This window comes from Salvelinus namaycush, chromosome 20, assembly GCF_016432855.1.
Source record: "Salvelinus namaycush isolate Seneca chromosome 20, SaNama_1.0, whole genome shotgun sequence".
In the NCBI taxonomy this organism is placed as follows: Eukaryota; Metazoa; Chordata; class Actinopteri; order Salmoniformes; family Salmonidae; genus Salvelinus; species Salvelinus namaycush.
Window position 1 is genome coordinate 34032425 of NC_052326.1, and position 20314 is coordinate 34052738.

The 20314-nt window shown below is 46.3% G+C and overlaps 1 protein-coding gene across 1 annotated transcript in view; it reads left to right on the forward strand.

Annotated features, from left to right (window-relative positions):
- The window catches only part of LOC120065278 (inositol 1,4,5-trisphosphate receptor type 1-like), a 169000-nt gene that overhangs the window by 100673 nt on the left and 48013 nt on the right, over positions 1–20314 (forward strand). The window contains exons 40-41 of the mRNA XM_039016143.1: positions 11276–11408; positions 13063–13250. Of these exons, the coding sequence (XP_038872071.1) occupies positions 11276–11408; positions 13063–13250 (321 nt within the window). The remainder of the gene's footprint in view (positions 1–11275; positions 11409–13062; positions 13251–20314) is intronic.

A 20314-nucleotide genomic window follows, 5' to 3' on the forward strand; every position in this document is an offset into this window, starting at 1 on the left:
TATAGGGCTTACAGGGTCGGGGGATATAGGGTCGGGGGCTATAGGTCGTACAGGGTCGGGGGATATAGGGCGTACAGGGTCGGGGGCTATAGGGGGTACAGGGTCGGGGGGTACAGGGTCGGGGGCTATAGGGCGTACAGGGTCGGGGGCTATAGGGCGTACAGGGTCGGGGGGTACAGGGTCGGGGGCTATAGGTCGTACAGGGTCGGGGGCTATAGGTCGTACAGGGTCGGGGGCTATAGGGCGTGCAGGGTCGGGGGCTATAGGGCGTACAGGGTCAAATCAAATCAAAATCAAATCAAGTTTATTTTATATAGCCCTTCGTACATCAGCTAATATCTCGAAGTGCTGTACAGAAACCCAGCCTAAAACCCCAAACAGCAAGCAATGCAGGTGTAGAAGCACGGTGGCTAGGAAAAACTCCCTAGAAAGGCCAAAACCTAGGAAGAAACCTAGAGAGGAACCAGGCTATGAGGGGTGGCCAGTCCTCTTCTGGCTGTGCCGGGTGGAGATTATAACAGAACTATGCCAAGATGTTCAAAATGTTCATAAGTGACAAGCATGGTCAAATAATAATCATGAATAATTTTCAGTTGGCTTTTCATAGCCGACCCCCGGGTCGGGGGCTATAGGGGGTACAGGGTCGGGGGGTACAGGGTCGGGGGCTATAGGTCGTACAGGGTCGGGGGATATAGGGGGTACAGGGTCGGGGGCTATAGGGCGTACAGGGTCGGGGGATATAGGGCGTACAGGGTCGGGGGATATAGGGCGTACAGGGTCGGGGGCTATAGCGCATACAGGGTCGGGGGCTATAGGGCGTACAGGGTCGGGGGCTATAGGGCGTACAGGGTCGGGGGCTATAGCGCATACAGGGTCGGGGGCTATAGCGCGTACAGGGTCGGGGGCTATAGCGCGTGCAAGGTCGGGGGCTATAGGGGGTGCAGGGTCGGGGGCTATAGGGGTGCAGGGTCGGGGGCTATAGCGCGTACAGGGTCGGGAGCTATAAGGGGTGCAGGGTCGGGGGCTATAGCGCGTGCAGGGTCGGGGGCTATAGCGCGTGCAGGGTCGGGGGCTATAGCGCGTGCAGGGTCGGGGGCTATAGGGGGTGCAGGGTCGGGGGCTATAGGGCGTACAGGGTCGGGGGCTATAGCGCGTGCAGGGTCGGGGGCTATAGCGCGTACAGGGTCGGGGGCTATAGGGCGTACAGGGTCGGGGGATATAGGGGGTACAGGGTCGGGGGGTACAGGGTCGGGGGCTATAGGGCGTACAGGGTCGGGGGCTATAGGGCGTACAGGGTCGGGGGGTACAGGGTCGGGGGCTATAGGTCGTACAGGGTCGGGGGCTATAGGTCGTACAGGGTCGGGGGCTATAGGGCGTGCAGGGTCGGGGGCTATAGGGCGTACAGGGTCAAATCAAATCAAAATCAAATCAAGTTTATTTTATATAGCCCTTCGTACATCAGCTAATATCTCGAAGTGCTGTACAGAAACCCAGCCTAAAACCCCAAACAGCAAGCAATGCAGGTGTAGAAGCACGGTGGCTAGGAAAAACTCCCTAGAAAGGCCAAAACCTAGGAAGAAACCTAGAGAGGAACCAGGCTATGAGGGGTGGCCAGTCCTCTTCTGGCTGTGCCGGGTGGAGATTATAACAGAACTATGCCAAGATGTTCAAAATGTTCATAAGTGACAAGCATGGTCAAATAATAATCATGAATAATTTTCAGTTGGCTTTTCATAGCCGACCCCCGGGTCGGGGGCTATAGGGGGTACAGGGTCGGGGGGTACAGGGTCGGGGGCTATAGGTCGTACAGGGTCGGGGGATATAGGGGGTACAGGGTCGGGGGCTATAGGGCGTACAGGGTCGGGGGATATAGGGCGTACAGGGTCGGGGGATATAGGGCGTACAGGGTCGGGGGCTATAGCGCATACAGGGTCGGGGGCTATAGGGCGTACAGGGTCGGGGGATATAGGGCGTACAGGGTCGGGGGCTATAGCGCATACAGGGTCGGGGGCTATAGCGCGTACAGGGTCGGGGGCTATAGCGCGTGCAAGGTCGGGGGCTATAGGGGGTGCAGGGTCGGGGGCTATAGGGGTGCAGGGTCGGGGGCTATAGCGCGTACAGGGTCGGGAGCTATAAGGGGTGCAGGGTCGGGGGCTATAGCGCGTGCAGGGTCGGGGGCTATAGCGCGTGCAGGGTCGGGGGCTATAGCGCGTGCAGGGTCGGGGGCTATAGCGCGTGCAGGGTCGGGGGCTATAGGGCGTACAGGGTCGGGGGCTATAGGGCGTGCAGGGTCGGGGGCTATAGCGCGTACAGGGTCGGGGGCTATAGCGCGTGCAGGGTCGGGGGCTATAGGGGGTGCAGGGTCGGGGGCTATAGGGGGTGCAGGGTCGGAGGCTATAGGGGGTGCAGGGTCGGGGGCTATAGCGCGTGCAGGGTCGGAGGATATAGGGGGTACAGGGTCGGAGGCTAAGCGGTTACAAGGTCAGAGGGTATAAGGGGTACAGGGTCGGGGGGTATACAGTATAGCTATCTACAGCCTTCCCTATCCACACCTGTTAAGTGCCCCTCCCTCCCTCCTTGCCGCCAGCTCTGATGTAATAACAAGGCAGTATGGAGGAAAGCAAGCCAAACAACCTCGCCCACTCTACCTTCTCTAGCCAACGTTTCTCCCTCTTTCTCCCTGATTCCTCCTCTCTCTCCTTGATTCCTCCTCTCTCTCCTTCCTTTTTCCTTCCATCTCTTAGCTCCTTTGAAATGTCATTCAAAACATCCTACCTTTCTCTCTTTCCATTTTCTCTTTCCCCTTTTCTCCTTTCCTCTCTCACACATACAGTCCTGCAGACAATCACACTGTGTCTGTAGTCTCAGTGGAGTTAGAGGTTGTTTCTGTGGCGTGTTAGTTTTGTAGTGTGTTGGAGGTGATCCTCACACCGGCTGGGCTTTTTTTAAATGTATTTTATTTCACCTTTATTTAACCAGGTAGGCCAGTTGAGAACAATTTACAACAAGTTCTCATTTACAACTACGACCTGGCCAAGATAAAGCAAAGCAGTGCGACACAAACAACAACACAGAGTTACACATGGGATAAACAAACATACAGTCAATAACACAATAGAAAAAGAAGAAAAAAGTGCTTGTGGCGCCTCTCCTCTCACACTCTACTCCTGTGAAAGTGGATCTCCTCAGCTCCACTGAGGCAGAGCAGGAGAATGTGTGTGGGTTGAAATGTAGGTCACACTTAATGCTCATGAACATGTACTGTTTGTTACTTTATGCGCTGCTCTCAAATATGTTTGTAGTACTCTTCAGTTCTGTTCCAACTAACAGGGGTGATCAGTTTTGTTCCAGCCCAGCACTAACTACAGATAACTGCCAAAATAATGAAAACACTTGAGTAAATGAGGGATACAAGTATATTGAAGCAGGTGCTTCAACACAGGTGTGTTTCCTGAGTACTGAGCTTACCATGCTTATTGTCATGTCTAAAGATGCCCAGTTGCCCATTATTTTGGCTTAATCGGGTGTCTGTTACCAAATCTCAACCCAATTGAATGCTAATGGGAGATTCTGGAGCGGTGCCTGAGACGGTGTTTTCTACCACCATCAACAAAACACCAAATTATGGAATGTCTTGTTGAAGAATGGTGTCGCATCCCTCCAATAGAGTTCCAGACACTTGTAGAATCTATGCCAAGGTGCATTTAAACTGTTCCTGCTTCTCGTTGTGGCCTAACACCCTATTAAGACACTTTATGTTGGGGTTTCCTTTATTTTGTCAGTTACCTGTATCTCGATTCAACACATCAAGGGCTTCAATATTGATTGATGTTGGTTAGGTGAAGACGAATGATGTTTGTCAGTGTTATGCTAGAACCCTGTGGGTTGACTGGGTTCCCCAGAACCAGGATAGGAAACCACGGGTGTACACTTCAGTGATTGACAGTTGAATGAGGTATTTCATAATGTACCGTATGGACCAACCTTAGCTTGGCAACTGATAGGTGAGGCCGTGACTGCAGAGTACACGCACATTCACATACGTCCTCCGGCTGAGCTGGGGCCTGTGTTGCCTCACTCAGTTTGTTATGTAAGGTAGTAAAGTTGGCTCCACTGCAGATTGCCAGGTTTTAAAGTCTTCCCTTAACACCTGGGCCCAGGATTTAAAGAGGAAGGCAAATCAGAGGGACCTGGGCTCTGTTCAGAAGGGTCTAACATCACAGAGCAGTCAGATACAAATGGTGTAGAGCAGATCTGATACTCATGTAGAATAGGGAATTGTATCAGCTCTATACATTACATAACCATCTGCCATGTTCTGAATGATTATTTCACCTTACTAAATAGGTCCACATGGTTAACCAAGTACGAAGGTAGCTCCGGACCAGCCAATTGTTACCAAAAGAGAGTTGACACTCACTAGGCTTGAACTCACCTTGGCTCCAGATCTTGGGTGGTACAGGTTTGAGAAAAGCAGGTCAGTTGCAGTGAAAATGACAGAGAGAGCAACAGACTATTTTAATTAGGTTCCCTTGATGTCTTTATGGTGTTTGGACACAGTGAGCAGCCAAGCAGTAAACCCCAGGATCCATTTCAGTCACAACGAAACTAAACATGACTCCGTCTCCCTCCGCCTGCTAAAACACAAACACATGGACGTGCACCCCCCCCCCCCCAAAAGGGAATGTTTTTGCATTCGGTATGTGTGTGTACATGTACTTGTCCGTGCATGTGAGTACATAAGCTTGCGCGCGTGTGTGTGTGTGTGTACACGTAAAACTGTACGTGTGTGTTTCCTCTAATGGGGAAGCTGGAGATGTCAGAGACCGACAGCAGGGGCTTGCCACGGGGAGATTCCAACTCAGTGGAACGGTTGTTGGAGAGGATGTGGTGAGCATGAGGAGTTGCTGTGCGGTCACTGTGGTCGGCCCGTGGGCGGTGTGGAGAGGGAGCAGATCTGCTCTGATCAGCAGGCTGTGTGACGGTGGCTGTCTGGCTTTGATGTGGTCACGGTGGGGGAGGATGGTGTAGCCACTTCTGACTGTCTGACTGAGCTGCAGTAGGACAACCTCTAACCTGCCTCTGCTTCTCTACTGGGACACACTAACAGAAACCCTAACCCGAATTGTAACCATAAACCTAACCCCTATGCTTAAAATAGCCTTTGTCCTCATGGGGATGTGAGAAATGTCCCCATGAGGGATACTTTTCCTTGATTTACTATCCTTGTGGGGACTTTCATTACCCCCAAGGATAGAACAACCCCTCCACACACCTACAGCCCTCTGGTTATGGCAGAGCCTCTGTGTTGTCCTGTCTGACCTTATTTCAGGGGGACCCATGGTTGTGCTGGCAGAGCTGTCTGACCTTGTTTCAGGGGGACCCATGGTTGTGCTGGCAGAGCTGTCTGACCTTGTTTCATGGGGACCCATGGTTGTGCTGGCAGAGCTGTCTGACCTTATTTCAGGGGGACCCATGGTTGTGCTGGCAGAGCTGTCTGACCTTATTTCAGGGGGACCCATGGTTGTGCTGGCAGAGCTGTCTGGCCTTGTTTCATGGGGACCCATGGTTGTGCTGGCAGAGCTGTCTGACCTTGTTTCAGGGGGACCCATGGTTGTGCTGGCAGAGCTGTCTGACCTTATTTCAGGGGGACCCATGGTTGTGCTGGCAGAGCTGTCTGACCTTGTTTCATGGGGACCCATGGTTGTGCTGGCAGAGCTGTCTGACCTTGTTTCATGGGGACCCATGGTTGTGCTGGCAGGGCTGTCTGACCTTGTTTCAGGGGGACACATGGTTGTGCTGGCAGGGCTGTCTGACCTTGTTTCAGGGGGACCCATGGTTGTGCTGGCAGAGCTGTCTGACCTTATTTCAGGGGGACCCATGGTTGTGCTGGCAGAGCTGTCTGGCCTTGTTTCATGGGGACCCATGGTTGTGCTGGCAGAGCTGTCTGACCTTGTTTCATGGGGACCCATGGTTGTGCTGGCAGAGCTGTCTGACCTTGTTTCAGGGGGACCCATGGTTGTGCTGGCAGAGCTGTCTGACCTTGTTTCAGGGGGACCCATGGTTGTGCTGGCAGAGCTGTCTGACCTTGTTTCAGGGGGACCCATGGTTGTGCTGGCAGGGCTGTCTGACCTTGTTTCAGGGGGACCCATGGTTGTGCTGGCAGGGCTGTCTGACCTTGTTTCAGGGGGACCCATGGTTGTGCTGGCAGGGCTGTCTGACCTTGTTTCATGGGGACCCATGGTTGTGCTGGCAGAGCTGTCTGACCTTGTTTCAGGGGGACACATGGTTGTGCTGGCAGGGCTGTCTGACCTTGTTTCATGGGGACCCATGGTTGTGCTGGCAGAGCTGTCTGACCTTGTTTCAGGGGGACACATGGTTGTGCTGGCAGGGCTGTCTGACCTTGTTTCAGGGGGACCCATGGTTGTGCTGGCAGAGCTGTCTGACCTTGTTTCAGGGGGACCCATGGTTGTGCTGGCAGGGCTGTCTGACCTTGTTTCAGGGGGACCCATGGTTGTGCTGGCAGAGCTGTCTGACCTTGTTTCAGGGGGACCCATGGTTGTGCTGGCAGGGCTGTCTGACCTTGTTTCAGGGGGACACATGGTTGTGCTGGCAGAGCTGTCTGACCTTGTTTCAGGGGGACCCATGGTTGTGCTGGCAGGGCTGTCTGACCTTGTTTCAGGGGGACCCATGGTTGTGCTGGCAGGGCTGTCTGACCTTGTTTCAGGGGGACCCATGGTTGTGCTGGCAGGGCTGTCTGACCTTGTTTCAGGGGGACCCATGGTTGTGCTGGCAGAGCTGTCTGACCTTGTTTCAGGGGGACCCATGGTTGTGCTGGCAGGGCTGTCTGACCTTGTTTCAGGGGGACCCATGGTTGTGCTGGCAGGGCTGTCTGACCTTGTTTCAGGGGGACCCATGGTTGTGCTGGCAGGGCTGTCTGACCTTGTTTCAGGGGGACACATGGTTGTGCTGGCAGGGCTGTCTGACCTTGTTTCAGGGGGACACATGGTTGTGCTGGCAGTGCCCCAGTGTTGTGTTATTCTCTCTCTGTGTTGTTTTGGTGACATATGGACTCTCTAAGCTCTTGTGTGTCACTAGTTCAGTGTCCTGGTTCCCTCCTGAGCAACATTATGTTAACTCCCTCCCCCATCCACACCTCCCTCCACTCCCCTTCTAGTGTTTCTGCTTCTTATGTAATGAACATGATTTCATGGGAGCCTGGTCCTACTCCAAGCAGTTGTAGCTAGCTACCAGGAATTACAAATGTAGATATGGTATTTGGATGATTCATGTGTAGCTAGGGTTGGACATTTTGGGGAATATTCAGAGGTGGAATCTTTCCGTGGGAATTAACGGGAATATATGGGAATTAACGGAAATACAAGCAAATTAATATGAATGCCAATTAAATCTAGATGTTTGTTGCATTGGATATATTTACCATGTCATATGGAGACAGAAACATAAACCTTTTACCTTATCATAAGTAGACATAATTGCAAATTATTAAATCCTTCCAATATATATATATTTTAACTATTTAGTTACGAATTGAACTTTAATTAAATGAGTTGACTCTTCACATGGGATGATTTCACTGAACAACAAAAGAAAGGGAATATTGAATGATCCCCAATGATCCATCGCATCTCCGAAAAACCTTTTCAACATACATCTGTAAAATGATAGTCTAGAAAATAAAGCTTTGGTTGTCTTCCTCTCAGGCTTCCAAGTCTTCTTCCTGGACCTCTTCAATATCCACCTCTTGAACATCAGACTCTGAGGCCTCATCTTCACTGTCACTTTCCAACCTTGTTGAGGATGGCTCGTTGTCAGGTTCAAAAAGACTCAAATTTGCCCAGATGGTCACCAATTTTTCAACCCTTGTATTGGTCAGCCTGTTGCATGCTTTGGTGTGTGTGTTCCCAAACAAGGACCAGTTGTGCTCTGAGGTGGCTGATGTTGATGGGAGTTGGAGGATGATGGAGGCAACAGGGGAAAGCGCCTCAGATCCACAAAGTCCCTTCTACCAGGTGGCTGATGAGATATGTTGGCACTACTGCCATATTGCATCTCCATCCCAAAGCCCTTGCTTGGAAGTGTACTTCGCCAGACTGCCAAGAGCTGCTACTTGATGACCCGTCACATACCTAACCATTTCCTTGGCTCTCTTGTAGAGTGTATATATTGTTTTCAGTGCCGTGATGTCCTTGAGGAGCAGATTCAATGCATGAGCAGCACAGCCAATGGGTGTGATGTGAGGGTAGGACTCCTCCACTTGAGACCAAGCAGCCTTCATGTTCTCAGCATTGTCTGTCACCAGTGCAAGTACCTTCTGTGGTCCAAGGTCATTGATGACTGCCTTCATCTCATCTGCAATGTAGAGACCGGTGTGTCTGTTGTCCCTTGTGTCTGGGCTCTTGTAGAATACTGGTTGAGTGGTGGAGATGATGTAGTTAATTATTCCTTACCCACGAACATTCGACCACCCTTCAGAGATGATTGCAATACAGTCTGCTTTCTCTATGATTTGCTTGACCTTCACTTGAACTCTGTTGAACTCTGCATCCAGCAAATGAGTAGATAAAGGATGTCTGGTTGAAGGGGTGTATGCTGGGCGAAGAACATTCAGAAATCTCTTCCAATACACATTGCCTGCGAGCGTCAGAGGTGAACCAGTTGCATACACAGCTGGAGCAAGACATTCATCAGCATTTCTGACTACGTTCCTCCATTGAGTCAAAAAACCTTCTGATTCCAGGAGGACCATAAGCTGTTGCTATCGATAAGGTGTCTGATTCATAATTTTCACCTCGAGTAGAAGTAGAGGGACTTTTGTCAGAGGTTGTGGGCGGTGAGGGAACTTTATACACTTGGCCAGATGATTCTGCATCTTTGTTGCATTCTTCACATATCATTTGGCACAGTATTTGCAAATATACACCGCTTTTCCTTTTACATTAGCTGCAGTGAAATGTCTCCACACATCAGATAGTGCCTGTGGCATTTTCCTGTAAACATTAGAAAAAAATGAGAAGAACAAACAAATACAATTCCATGTACAGATAAATAGTTAAGCAGTTAGATTAAACAACTCCTTTGTAAGATATATTTTTTAAATGAAACATGTATGGAAACAGGTGAATTAACACTCCTCAGTTAGCAGGCTCAAGCAAGCTAAAACCCACATGATAGCAAAAACTAACTTGCAGAAATTGATTAGAAAATTATTTAAACACACTTTGCTGTAGGCTACTATTTACTAGTTACCACAAAATCATGTATGTCATATAAAATATATTCACCCTACCCAGTATTGTAATAAAAACTTACCAGAAAGCATGTAGTCCTTGGTTCAGACAGTGTAGTAGTGGTCTCAATAGCATCTCATTAGTGTGCAAGATCTTGAGAATCAGCTGTACAATTCCATTGAATTGGGGATAGTTTAACCAAAATATGCCACAAGACCTAGAATTGCCTTATGTGTATCCCACAAAAAAGGTTAACTTTTATAAGCTAACTTTTTTTATGAATTTAATCATAATTCCCCAAATTCCAGGGCTTAACTTCCCATGGAAAATTTACGGGGAAATTCTGGAAATTTACGGGAAAGTTTCCAACTCTTTAAGAGAGATGAGAACCATAGATCATTTTTATTTGTGCATATCTTTATTGGACACTAGTACTGTGGCCTACTTTGCAGATTGAAATTAGGTAAATTGTTAAATATAGTGAACTGTTGATTTTCTCCTTCACCTTTCACTTCCTGATTAATGGTCATCCTCACCGCTGCTGACCCCTCCCTTTGCTTTGACCCCTCACTAACTTTCACACCACCCCGCTCTAACCCACTGTTCATGGCATGGCACAGCACAACCCTATACCTTAACGTCCATAATGAATGAAATTATTAATAAGTTATTAACTATGTGTGTGTTGGCCATACAAATGCTGCATGAGGACTAACCCTGCGTTTGTTTTTGTTTGCTCGCTGTGCTGTACTAACCCACCTCACTGCACCAGCAGCTGGATCTCAACCAGCCACAGAAAATAGTGGACGACCAGAGGAGGGTAGGTACTAAACCTGACCGTAACATGAACACAACCATAAACCATGAATCCTGAACCCCACCTAAAACCTAAACAACTGGAGGACCCTAACATGAACATAGTTTCAGAGGAGGATAGGTAATTCTGAACCTAACCCTAACAGAAACCCCAACACTCATTCTACGATGAAGACTGACCACTGAGATTGTTAGGCTTTCACCCTAGCCTGAACCCTCAACCTGTCACTGAACTCTACAGGTTGTTTTTACTAACCCCACTGCAGCCCTTTCCCTACAGTTGTGGTTAGCTGACTTGGTGCACATCATACAGTATAATCATGGTTGGCTTAGTGTGTCTCCATGTGTTGAATAGATAAGCTTGCATTTCAGTGGCTTTTTCTTAAGTCTCAAACACTGACTGGGTAATGCTACCTAGCACAGCCGAACCAACCTAAACAACATATGTTACCTTCCCACCTCCACACACTTGTCTCCAAGGAACCTAGGAGTGGAGGACAAGGATGTGAGCTCATGTTTGTGGAATGTGATTGGATGATTGGCTCTCAACGTGTGATTGTGTAGCTCATTTCACACAATGCCCATTTGTCTGCCTCCTGCCAGTGACAGATAAGGTTCTATTTTCTATGGTGCTGACGCCGACAGGTTTCTGGATGAGTCATGGCGATGGTGTGGGAGAGATGGCCCCCCTGTTGGCCTGTCTGAAAACAGCTAGGACCCACATTTCCGTCGCACTTCTACCAGGGATAGAGATATAACAAGCTTGATGACTGATCTTTACCTGTGTTATTGGTTGTTTATTCAATACGTGAATGAGAATGTCGGGAGAGTAATAACGCTATAGACATTTAACAGATGCTTTATCCACAGCAACATAGGTGGCCCATGCAGGTATCAAACCCATAACCCTGGTGTTTTCAGAACCCTACGCCAACAAAACCAAACTAAGCATCTGAACTCAACTCTAGTCTTCATCTTTGTGAAACTATACTACTTAAGTGCAGTTCATGCACACAATGTTTATTTGGATTGGCCCTGGCAGTTTACCTCACGTCCCTTCTCTCTTCAAACCCCTTTAATCAGTTCAAGTGGGCCTTATTGACATGATGATGGATATATGGTGCACATAATGTATACTGTATGATAGACTCCCTCTCAAGTCTCTTACATCATCACACTAATACACCACCATTTTCCTCTCTCTGAAGGGTGAGGCGCTGAGGCAGATTCTGGTGAACCGTTACTATGGTAACTTCCATAGGAGTGCTGGGCGGAGGGACAGCCTGACGGCCTTCAGCAACGCAACCCTGGTTCCAGTAGGACCAGGCAAGAGCCAATCAGGTGAGAGCACCTCTCTGTCGCTTGGTGTGGTATCTATATATAGTATTTATTGATCTGTCATCTCCTTTGTTTGTCTGCTCTCTTTGTCTCTCTGTCATCTTCTCTGTGTCTGTCTGTCTCCTCTTGTCTCTGTCTGTCTGTTCTCTTGTCTTCTCTTCTCCATCTCTCTCCCTGTCTGTCCATGGTTTGGACGAAAAGGTTAACTCGGGTAATTCTGATCCCGCGTACAATCGAATCTGTTTGTTTTGTACCTTTTATGTAAGTTGTCACAAAGTGTTGTAGAAGTAATTTGCCAGATACAGATGAACAAAAGGAGTGACACTAAACTGTCAAAAAAAGCATGAGTTTCTTTCTAGTGCACACAGGAACCAAACATGACAACGTTGCATATTCTTCTGACCTCATTCTGAACTTCTGCCAAAGAAAAGACTCCTCTGTATTGACACACACACATAAACATTCCCACACACCCACATACCATCATGCGGATAATGCAACTTTGAGAGGTGAAGGTCTGTGTGTGATGGATGGTGGTGGATAGGGATATTGATATTGTTTCCCAAACAGGCCTTCTCATTATCTCTCTATTATTTAACCAATAGGCCTATCTACACACACACACACACACACACAGAGGTCTAGGTCTTGTCCGGCCCTGTGACTGTGAGCACACCAAGCACAACACTGTAATCTCCTCATAATAAGCACTGCGTGACTGATCTGACCTCACTATTTCAAGTCAAAATATTGAGTTTTCTATGTAGTGTTGTCAACATATAGGCCTATGAGTCAGTCAACAGGATGGAGATGAAGTGTTGTCATGTATTTCTATATAGCTGTAAATGTAGATGTAGTGTTGTCACATTTAACATGGTGTCAGATGTACTGTTTATTGATATAGCGTGACATCATATTACCCAGTTATAGCATATCTAATTGCCCAGCCATGTTCATGTCAAACAATGTACTACTACTGTTAGACCCCTGTGCCTCTTATGGGAATGAGTTGAGAAATAAGCCTAGTTCCTGGTTCACCATGTCTCCCATGTGAACCAAGACACTGCCTGGCAACCCTCCAGACCATAGCAAGTCAACCCACCCCTCCCTTGTTTGATCCAGTTCTGGCTGTTGGTAGACGACAGACTACTACTTCCTGTGAAAACGGCCTCCTGGTTGCACCTGTTGCAGAAACGAGAGTCCGGACTTCTTAGCACTGTGTGTACGTGTATGTGCGTGCCTGCGTGCGTGCCTGCCTGCCTGCCTGCCACTGGTAAAGGCTGCCAAGGGCGTTGTCAATAATACTTGTGTGAAAGAAGCAGAGTAGGCCCTCTTTTACATTCTCACAGGAAAGCCCCTCTTGATGTTTTCTTATCAAAATTAATTATATATTTGAAATGTGGCAAACGTGCATTCACTTTCTAATTCCATATGCAAGTATATTGTAAATTAATATGTAATGGTTCCACAATGAAGTAGGCAACTGCCTGGAAGATGGCACTTTCCTATTTCCTTTCCTTGTTCCATGTGATTGAGTAGTTTGGAAGTAAGATGTTAGATATAAAGATTTGAAACCTCTCCTTATCGCTATGAGTCAGGAGAACAGGGAGAATCACACTCCTTACCCTTCACCTCTGACCCCTGTCCCTCCCTCCAGGTCTCGGTGGTATGGGGGCCCTGAGTCGAGGAGAGATGAGCCTGTCAGAGGTACAGTGTCACCTGGACAAGGAGGGAGCCTCCGACCTCGTCATAGACCTCATCATGAACACCACCAGTGACCGCGTCTTCCAGGAAAGCATCCTATTGGCCATCGCCCTGCTGGAGGGCGGGAACACCACCATCCAAGTGAGTCTGAGCCACTTGTCAATCAAAAGGATGTGGGTGTGTCAGGAGAGTCTGAAGCCCAATACATACCTGAATGATAAATCTAAACAAACATTTTTTAACGTGCATTTCACTACCATAAAGATGCATCATTGGTCCCAGCACACTTCACAGATGAGAAAGATACAGTGCCTTCAGAAAGTATTCACACCCCTTGACTTGGCAAGACCTGCAAATGGTTGTCTAGCAATGATCAACAACTAATTTGACAGAGCTTGAAGAATTATTTTTTTAATTGGCAAATGTTGCACAATCCAGGTGTGGATAGCTGTTAGACTTACCCAGAAATACTTCCAGCTGTAATCACTGCCAAATGTGATTCTAACATGTATTGACTCAGGGGGTCAATACTGTTTCTTTTTATACATTTTTTACAAATGTTTGAATTTTTCTTCCCCTTTGACATTACAGAATATATTGTGTAGATCGTTAACAAAAAAATGACAAATCCATTTTATCCCGCTTTGTAACACAACAAAATGTCAAGGGGTATGAATACTTTCTTAAGGCACTGTAAGTCATTGGATAGGAACAGCACCAGGCCTATTGTAGACTAGACTGCCACTGCATTGGTCTATCATGTACTGGCATGCTCTGATCCTGTATAAGGCAGCCATTTTACGTTAGTCCACACCCCTCCCTCCCTGCTCCCTTAGAGGATGGCTCACCATGCCACACAACACTTCTATACTTTTCCTGACAGAGCTGAGCCACTGTAGAGTTTACTGGCAACGTCAAACAATCCTATGAGGCCATGGGGAATGATTGAACTGAAACTGAGGCACATGACCGCTGCTCTATCTGGATTATTTACAAGGGAGACATTTTAGAGACGCATATGTTTGTACTGTATATGTAACTAAACTCAGCAAAAAAATAAACGTCCTCTCACTGTCAACTGCATTTATTTTCAGCAAACTTAACGTGTAAATATTTGTATGAACATAACAAGATTCAACAACTGAGACATAAACTGAACAAGTTCCACAGACATGTGACAATCAGAAATGGAATAATGTGTCCCTAAACAAAGGGGGGGTCAAAATCAAAAGTAACAGTCAGTATCTGGTGTGGCCACCAGCTGCATTAAGTACTGCAGTGCATCTCCTCCTCATGGGCTGCACCAGATTTGCCAGTTCTTGCAGTGAGATGTTACCCCACTCTTCCACCAAGGCACCTGCAAGTTCCCAGACATTTCTGGGAGGAATGGCCCTAGCCCTCACTCTCTGATCCAACAGGTCCCAGGCGTGCTCAATGGGATTGAGATCCGGGCTCTTCGCTGGCCATGGCAGAACACTGACATTCCTGTCTTGCAGGAAATCAGCTATAACATGTAGTGTCATTTTGTTAAATAAAATCCTTCTTTATATCCCAAAAAGTCAGTTTAGTTGGCGCCTTCGATTTGAGTAATCCACTCGTTCAACATGCCAAGATACGAATCCGAAAATCTACCCCTAAACTTTGTTTCAACAAGTCATAATACATTTCTATTTAATCCTCAGATACCCTAAAATGTAATCAAACTATAACATTTCATACGGAAAGAAGTATGTTCAATAGGAAACCAATATTAGCAGGTGCGCGTTGTCTTCATGGCGCGCGCACACGCATTTCCAAGACTGTGTCCCTGTAGTAAAACTCATTATTCTTACTCGTTTTGGAAGAAACAAGCCTGAAACCTTGAACATTGAGTGCTGACACCCAGTGGAAGCCATAGGAATTGCATACTGGGAGCTAGATTTAATTATTTCCCTATACTTTCCATTGTAGGAGCATGGGCTCTCAACAACAACAAAAATATTTCCGGTTGGTTTTTCTTTGGATTTTCTCCTACCATATCTATTGTGTTATAGTCTCCTACATTATTTTAACATTTCTACAAACGCCAAAGTGTCTTCTTTCCAATGGTACCAATTATAAGCATATCCTGGGTTCAGGGCCTGAGCAACAGGCACATCAGTCAGGCGGAAATTGAGATTAAAGGACCCTAGCCTGAAGAAGTTTTAATGACCGTTCCACAGGTGCATGTTCATTAATTGTTGTCGGAAACAGTGTTTCAACCCTTTACAATGAAAATCTGTGAAGTTATTTGGATTTTTACTAATTATCTTTGAAAGACAGGGTCCTGAAAAAAGGACATTTCTTTTTTTGCTGAGTTTGTGTTTGAATGTACTATAATTTCCCCCTGATGTTGAACAGACTGTGAAGGTACACTACTGGTCAGAAGTTTTAGAACATCTACACGTTCAAGGGTTTTTCTTTATTTTTACTATCTTCTACATTGTAGAATAATAGTGAAGACATCAAAACTGTGAAATAACACATTGAATCATGTTGTAAGCAACTCAAAATATAGTTTATATTTTAGATTCTTCAAATAGTCACCCTTTGCCTTCATGACAGCTTTGCACACACTTGGCGTTCTCTCAACCAGCTTCATGAGGTAGTCACCTGGAATGCATTTCAATTAACAGGTGTGCCTTGTTAAAAGTTAATTTGTGGAATTTCTTTCCTTCTTAATGCATTTGAGCCAGTCAGTTGTGTTGTGACAAGGTAGGAGTGGTATATAGAAAATAGGCCTATTTGGTAAAATAGGAAGGTCAGTCAATCTGGAAAATTTCAAGAACTTTGTAAGTTTCTTCAAGTGCAGTAGCAAAAACCATCAAGCACTATGATAAAACTGGCTCTCATGAGGACCGCCACAGGAAAGGAAGAACCAAAGTTACCTCTGCTACAGAGGATAAGTTTATTAGAGTTACCAGCCTCAGAAATTGATTCTCAAAAACAAATCATAACACTTTTTTGGTTACTACATCATTTCATAGTTTAGATGTCTTCACTATTATTATACAATGTAGAAAATAGTAAAAATAAAGAAAAACCCTTGAATGAGTAGGTGTTCTAAAACTTTTGACAAGTAGTGTAGACTGTCGAGGTATATTTGTTTGTGTGTATACTGTAGATCAGCCCCTGTACCGCTGAGCCCCTTGTGGAATAACCCTTCCCCTTCATAATGGGCTCATAGAGAGGAAGGCACATCTTGTTGTGGGTGGAATTGTCATTTCATAGAGGGCTTGTGTAGATCAACCACTACCACCCTGCACCCCTCCACGCTTTTCTGCATTCATCCATTTACGCAGCCAACCTCACTAATGGTTGTTTTGGCAACGCGTTGCCTACCTACCTCTGCAAACAGAAGAGAAATTACAAAGAGCAGATTCAAGTGTGTGTGTAAGTGGTGTGCGTGTGTATGCATGTGTGAACAAGCCCGCTGCATTTATCTCTCTAGTCTCTGTCTGCCTGCTCCTCTGCCTGCCTGCTCCTTTGTCAGTCTGATTGCTTGCGTAAACGGGGGCAGCTTGCGTAATCAGATTAGGGGTGAGGAAGCCACTCTAGCAGAGATAATGTCCTGGCTTCCCACGGCTGCAGCCTGGCTGTTGCAGAGATAATCAGGTGACCAGCGTTACATAAGGCCTGTGTGAATGAACAATGAGGAATGTCTCAGGCTTCAAAACATTCCGGCCCTCTTTCTAGCTCGCGCTCAGCCCAAACTGGGTCATTTTGGGTCTCTGAAGTAGGGCAGTAGGGAGGGAGAGAGGGGGGGACTGGAAAGAAACTGGAGCTTCTCTTCCAACAGTTGTTTTGTACTGAAACATGGAGTGGAAATTTAGAGGGGTAAATACTGAAGTATTAATGCTAATGAGGGTATACATGTTCTCTAAAGAACTTTGACATAACATATTGTAGCAGTTCATGAATGCAAACCAGTTTGGTAGGCTAGATATTTGCTTTCTGACCCAGATACTTCTGCATATGCTCACTCGCTGTAACCTCCACAAATAACCATTTGATGTCTCTATGTGGTTGTCATCAGTGGTGTCTGGACTGTCCTGTCTCCCTGTAGAGTAAGAAACCTGAGGTCACACTAGAAAACGTGTTTCTTAGAAACCTCCAGGTTGACCTTTTTTAGACTGATTAGCTGGACATCAGTTTCAACTTTTGAAGAAATAGGGTTAGCATTACTAATGATTTCAGCACGATGAAACATTGATTTCTGACATTTCAACTCAAGAACCTTTTTGACTCTTAACATTAATTTTCTGGAGTATTGACATTGAGTTATTTGTCTAAATGACACACACTAGCATAATGTTTTTGTGTACTATTCACTCAGATTCAGACCACTTTTCTAGCCTTTCACAGATGAGAAACAGAGGATGGATAGATAGTGATCAGTCTATTCTGTCCCTTTTGAACAAGAGATCTACTCTGAGTTCTTTAATCTGTGTTGATGCGTCTCTAGCCCAGACACCTGTTCAGGGTAGACGCCTGGGATAGTACTCACTCACATAACACGGTTAACCATTACCTCCTGACCTACATATCACACAGAAATAAACCTGACCATGTACTCACTCACCTGCTCAATCACTCCCTCACTTACACCTTTCTCACTCACTTTGTCAGCCACTGGGCAGGCCATTAATGACTGAGAAACGTTGGTCCCGGCTGTGAGGTTGACTGTGCGGTAGGATTTTAACAGTGAAGAGGCATACAAGGAAGATGTGATTTTCTTGCCAATGTGAGGATAAAGAGCCGGCGAACTGTACAATTATTTTCACAATCAAATAAACAGGACGATGAACAGAAAGGTAAACTGACGTGAATAACAGAGCTCTAACAAAAGAAAACCCAGGCTTCAATCATGCCTGTGAACCCGGCATCATGCCGACCTGTTACCTCTCGGTCTCGCAAACAAAGCAATGAAATGCTTCTTGTCGCAACACCCATTACCCAGGATGCATCACAAACCCTACCAATTACCTAATTGACAATCAAATTCAATGAAGGTATGACAAATGGCATACAAACACATTCAGGTAATATATTCACATGATAAATATCCACACATCAATCACGGTCAATAAATGTGCTTCTCATAATCAATGGGTTTTAATCAATATCTGGACATACATAATCAAGCAAGACTATAGATCATGTGACGTATGTCATAATCTCAATCTTCACTCCGGCGAACTTAATTTATTTTCTTTTAACAATCAACGTCAGTCACTTTGTTGCAGGAAACGTTAGATTGTTCCTGCATGCCACACTTCTTCCTATGACAGCTACTGCTAGAAGAGAGGGAGATAATGGTTGTGTGAGTGGTAATTGGGTTGTGGCACACACACAAGTGGTGACTTGTAACATTTCAGCAGTGCTCGGGCACCTGCCGTAAAACCACAAGTTATGCCTTCCCGTGTCAGGGCAGAGAGGATAGGAAGAAGAGTAGGAGATGAAGGAACAGGGAAGAGGAAGAGACAAGAGTTCTGACAGGAGGATAGGAGGAAGATTGAAACAAGAGGCTAGTTCACGGTAAGAGAGGACAAAGGGGTGTCAGTGGGAAGAGGAGAGCTGCATTTCCAGTTAGTCTGTGTGTGGTGCTGCCTGATGTGTGTGGTGCTGCCTGATGTGTGTGGTGCTGCCTGATGTGTGTGGTGCTGCCTGATGTGTGTGGTGCTGCCTGATGTGTGTGGTGCTGCCTGATGTGTGTGAGGGAGAGAGAGAGGGAGAGAAAGAGAGGGAGTGCGGATATAAATAGCTGTTATATAACATCCCTTTGTTGATGCCAAGTGGCGGAACGGAAGGAGTGAAGGGAAAGCGCTGTGACCTTGTTTTTCAGAGCCACCCTCCCCCGCCTCTCCTCGCCCTGCCTCGCTCCCAACTCTTATTCTGCTCAAGGTTCATCTCCATGGTTACAGACAGGCTCTCTGTTTACCCAACACTCCAGGGGACTCCTGAAACTCCCCATCCCTTGCTTATCTCTATTCTCTACTGCTCCACCACCATGTCTTACTTAACATACTCAACATCAATCTGTCGAGTGTCTGTTCCAGCACACGTTTTCTAAATCCGGTCTAAACACAGATGGCTTTTTTAACCCCTTACACTTGTGGAAATTAGCCTATATGGATAGGGCCCAATTGAAGTGTTTCTAACAGAAGAAATATAAAAAGAATATGTATGACCATGGTAGCAATTGAAAGAGAACACTTTGGAGATTATGAGGAAATTATCAGACCAAAGGTGAGGATACAACAGTTCACCTGTCACAAGACTGAATCCAAACATTACACTTTTGATTTTATTTGCATTTTATATTTTCTGTTCTTTCACAGCATTTATCAATAACAAAATCTGAAAATCAGGGGTTGGAACCTAAATTATTTAGTAATTTTTTTAGTTCTGAACAGTGCCGTTATTTTTTTTAGTTCCGTTCCACTGTTCCGTCCTGCAAAATAAAGTTCTGAACAAGTTTGGGGGAAAAAGTAACGCCTTATATCGTTATTTTCTGATAGAACAGCTTTCTATGGAGCGGGCAAGCTATAGTTGTTTCAGCCTAGGCAGCCAATAGTTTATGGGCGCTATCGGCTGCCAAAGCTATAGTTGTTCACTTGTGCGATGGCACGAGAGGCGACTGAAATTTGGCAGGTGGGGAGAAAGTGAGAGAGGGTGGAGGAACGCTGGGCATCTTGTTATGACGTGCATGATCTGAATTAGGCCCAGAGAATTATACCTACGGAGGAGCGGCTTCTATGGAGGAAATTTCAACTCCCGATAGATGGACCAGAGATAGCTAGCTAACAAGCTTGTGTGTGCAGAGTGGCACCAGAATTGAAAACACATCTCACCTTTTTGTAGTTAATTATCCAATGTGAAACGTGATAATTATAGTATCCCTAACTAGCATTGAAGAAGTTTATCAATTTTTCTCGAATAATCTCTCTCTAATTTCTGAATCAGGCTTGTAACGTCAGTAGGCTACAGTAGCCTAAGCTTCGGAGGGGGAGGGGCACATGCACACACACTGGCAAAGATATTCAACTGGCAGGCAGGCACTGGAATAAGTTTGAGTGACAGAGTGAGGGCTTTGGCCAGAACATAAAATAACGTTATTAACTGGTTCCCATGCTTTGAAAATAACAGTTCTGTTCCGGAACAGTATATCTCTTTCGTTCCCTTTT